Below are 4004 nucleotides of genomic sequence, written 5' to 3'. Positions count from 1 at the left end.
CTGTTGTTTGTAATTTTTATTAATGACTTGGAAGAGGGAGTCGAAGGGTGGGTCAGTAAATTTGCAGACGATACGAAGATTGGTGGAGTTGTGGATAGTGAGGAGGGCTGTTGTCGGCTGCAAAGGGACTTAGATATGATGCAGAGCTGGGCTGAGGAATGGCAGATGGAGTTCAACACTGCCAAGTGAGGTTGTCCATTTTGGAAGGACAAATAAGAAATTGGAATACAGGGTTAACGGTAGGGTTCTTAGTCAGGTGGAGGAGCAGAGGGATCTTGGGATCTATGTTTATAGATCTTTGAAAGTTGCCATTCAGGTGGATAGAGCTTGTAAGAAGGCCTATGGTGTATTAACGTTCATTAGCAGAGGGGTTGAATTCAAGAGTCGTGAAGTGATGTTATAGCTGTACAGGAGTTTGGTTAGGCCACATTTGGAGTACTGTGTGCAGTTCTGGTCGCCTCACTTTAGGAAAGATGTGGAAGCTTTGGAGAGGGTGCAGAGGAGATTTACCAGGATGTTGCCTGGAATGGAGAATAGGTTGTACGAGGATAGGTTGAGCCTACTAGGCCTTTTCTCATTGGAACGGAGAAGGATGAGGGGTGACTTGATAGAGGTGTATAAGATGATCAGGTGTATAAGATGATCAGGGGAATAGATAGAGTACACAATCAGAAACTTTTTCCCCAGGTACAAGAGTGTTACAAGGGGACATAAATTTAAGGTGAAGGGTGGAAGGTATAGGGGAGATGTCAGGGCTAGGTTCTTTACCCAGAGAGTGGTGGGGGCATGGAATGCTCTGCCTGTGGGAGTGGCAGAGTCAGAATCATTGGCGAACTTTAAGTGGCAATTGGATAGGTACATGGATCGGTGCTTAAGCTAGGACAAATGTTCGGCACAACATCGTGGGCCGAAGGGCCTGTTCTGTGCTGTATTGTTCTATGTTCTTTGTTCTATGTTCTAATTGCTCAGACTTTTTTGTTGTTTTTGTATTCGTTGGATGAGGATATCACTAGCTCGGCCAACATTTATTGCCCATCTCTAATTGCCCAGAGGACAGTTAAGAGTCAACCACATTGCTGTAAGTTTGGAGTCACAGAGGCCAGATCAGCTAAAGATGGCAGTTTCCGTCCCAAAAGGACATTAGTGAGCCAGATGATATTTGCAACATTTGACAATGGATTTATGGTCATCATTTAGATTTTTATTGATTTCAAATTCCACCATCTGCTGCGGCCAGGTTCTAACCTGGGTCCCCAGGACATTACCTGAGTTTCTGGATTTACAATCCACTGATAATACCACTGGACTTGCGCTTTCCCAGAGCATGGCAACATTGTTTACAGTATTGACTTGTTTCCAGAGGAGTTGTGAAGAAAAAAAACTAACTGGAAAATTGGATGATAGGTGCCTGGAACTCATGTGAAATGAATCAGGATGTACCTGAAATGCTGGAACCTGCTTGGGACCAGGTCCTGAAAAACGGGTTTAAAATTGTCACCTAGTTTATTACAGCCTGACTGAATGGCCTCTTTCTGTGCTTTGTTTTTTTCTATAGTGTGTCTTTTCTTTCAAATTGATACAATTCTTAGCTTCCTTAATTACAGATGGATGATGCATCACAGAATCTCTCTCAATGGAGCATATCTTGGTGTCAGACATTTAAGATGATATTTTATAATTCTCAATTTCCCTAATCTCTTACCTTGTAACTTGTTTAATCAATGTTTAATAAGGTAAAGTGGACTGGGCAAAGTTTTGGTAACAATCCAGAAGGGAAATACAGACAGGGTTACTCTCAGCTCATCACTGAACAGCTAACAGAACTTCATGCTGGACACCAACTGGAGCAAACCAGAGGTGCAAGAGAGCTCCTGGAAATCCTTTGGTGTATACTGAGACAGCGGAAAGTGGGGCAAAGAGAAGGAACTTTATTCTTGTCCCAAGGTACTATTCATCTCTCCTATGATGTTGGTACATCAGACGCACCTCTCTTGGTCTTACTGTCCAGTGACAGGCAATACCTCAATCTGACACATTACACTCCTCTGTCCAGTGGAATTTTAATTGGGGGACCATCACTTGTCCCTGATTTGTGTGCTATTACCTTGACAGCTATAATGAATTCTTAAAGTGTGGGAGAATCTCTTTGATGTCATCCCTTTGACAGAAAGACCAGTTCCAGTAACAAGAGTAAGTCACAGGTTAATGTAAACAATCATAATTTAAGCCACCAGGGTGGAAACACTTTGCATTATCATGATTATTGCTACTTCTGGTTCCTTTACGGTTTCTCACTAATCATATAAAATTTACCAAATTTTTTTCAAACCAACTTAATTAAAGCAATAACTGCAGAATGAAATGGATATAACAAAAGGTGATGATAGATTGTAATTTTATGTTTTTACAGTACAAAAATAAATACTTAAGTACGTTCATGATGGGCCCTTAAATATCTAATTCACTGACAGTAACAAACACATAGCCCTAGAGATTATCTTCTAGACTGAATGTCTTCAGCTGATTTCAACCATCGCAATCTGACAGTCCATCGAAGTGCCACACACCTCATGCCTTGTACTTCTCTCTTCCCTTTTCACTGATTACACAAATATGCTGAAAGAGAAAGTAAGTCATGTCAATGCAGCAAGGATTAGATGCTGGGATTGTTCCAGTGCCTAGTTTATATCAACAACCTGAATTCAGATGTAAATGTAGGCACGTGGAATGAACTTCTATAGGAATAAAAGCATATAAACTCCACAAATGGAAACATAAAGCCAGCAGGATGTGAGCTATCAGAGTCAGCACAAAGGGTTTATGAAGGGTAAATTATTTCTGACAAATTTATTAGAGCGCCCTCAAAAGATGTTGCAAGCAAAGTGGATAAAGGGGGTCTTCCAGATGTAGCACGTCTGGTCTTCCAGCACGCATTTGATAGAGTTGCATAAAAGGTTAATACAAGGCAAGGTCGTGTGGGTTTTGGGGGTAATTTATTAGCTTGGATAGAAGATTGGCTAACCAACAGAAAGTGGAAGGTCGGGATGAATGGGTCTTTTTCCAGTTGACAAGACGTAACTAGTTTGCCCTTGGACCCCAACTATTTGCAAATGATATTAATTACTTTGGTGCGGGGATAGAGATATGACAGCCAGATTTACAGATGACACTAAAATAGGTGAGGGAGTGTGCTGCTATGAAAAAATAGAAATTTACAAATGGATATGTGTAGGTTAGGTGAATGGGTCAAAATTTAGCAAATGAAGTTTAATGTGAATAAGTGAGAGGTTATCCATTTTGGTCAGACAAGGTCAGAAGTCAGAAGACAAGGTTATAGTCCAACAGGTTTATTTGAAATCACAAGCTTTTGGAGCACTGCTCCTTCGTCAGGTGACTTGGAGTCTCTTATACCTATCATTTGGTTTGTCTCCAGCATCACCTTATTTTTAGTTTTTTGTAATTATCTCTCTGTCTCAATTTCTGTCATCATTGGTATCGTTTTGTTTAGATGGTGTTTTCTCTAATATATAGATGACTGTGAGTGCCAATTTCTCTATAGATAGAAAGAGAAACCGAGAGAGAGAGAGAGAGAGAGAGAAAAGAGAGGGAGAGATAAAAAGAGAGAGAGAGAGAAAGAGAAAAAGAAAAAGAACGAGAAAACGAGAGAGAGAAAACGAGAGAACGAGAGAGAGAGAGAAAACAAGAGAATGAGAGAGAGAGAAAACGAGAGAACGAGAGAGAGAGAGAAAACAAGAGAATGAGAGAGAGAGAAAACGAGAGAACGAGAGAGAGAGAGAAAACAAGAGAATGAGAGAGAGAGAAAACGAGAGAACGAGAGAGAGAGAGAAAACAAGAGAATGAGAGAGAGAGAAAACGAGAGAACGAGAGAGAGAGAGAAAACAAGAGAATGAGAGAGAGAGAAAACGAGAGAACGAGAGAGAGAGAGAAAACAAGAGAATGAGAGAGAGAGAAAACGAGAGAACGAGAGAGGTGAAATGAGAGAG

At 40.8% G+C, this 4004-nt stretch overlaps 1 protein-coding gene across 2 annotated transcripts in view; it reads right to left on the bottom strand.

Moving 5' to 3' along the window:
• Window positions 1-2202: 2202 nt before the first annotated feature.
• Window positions 2203-4004, bottom strand: part of hprt1 (hypoxanthine phosphoribosyltransferase 1) — a 48932-nt gene continuing 47130 nt past the window's right edge. For both annotated transcript variants that reach the window (XM_043714345.1, XM_043714346.1), the window contains one exon: window positions 2203-2616. In XM_043714345.1, coding sequence (XP_043570280.1) covers window positions 2569-2616 — 48 coding nt within the window. In that variant the 3' untranslated portion in view covers window positions 2203-2568. The remainder of the gene's footprint in view (window positions 2617-4004) is intronic.

This window comes from Chiloscyllium plagiosum, chromosome 24 (assembly GCF_004010195.1).
Source record: "Chiloscyllium plagiosum isolate BGI_BamShark_2017 chromosome 24, ASM401019v2, whole genome shotgun sequence".
In the NCBI taxonomy this organism is placed as follows: domain Eukaryota; kingdom Metazoa; phylum Chordata; class Chondrichthyes; order Orectolobiformes; family Hemiscylliidae; genus Chiloscyllium; species Chiloscyllium plagiosum.
Note: the sequence above shows the minus strand (reverse complement) of the source record. Positions and strands in the feature narration are given on the sequence as shown.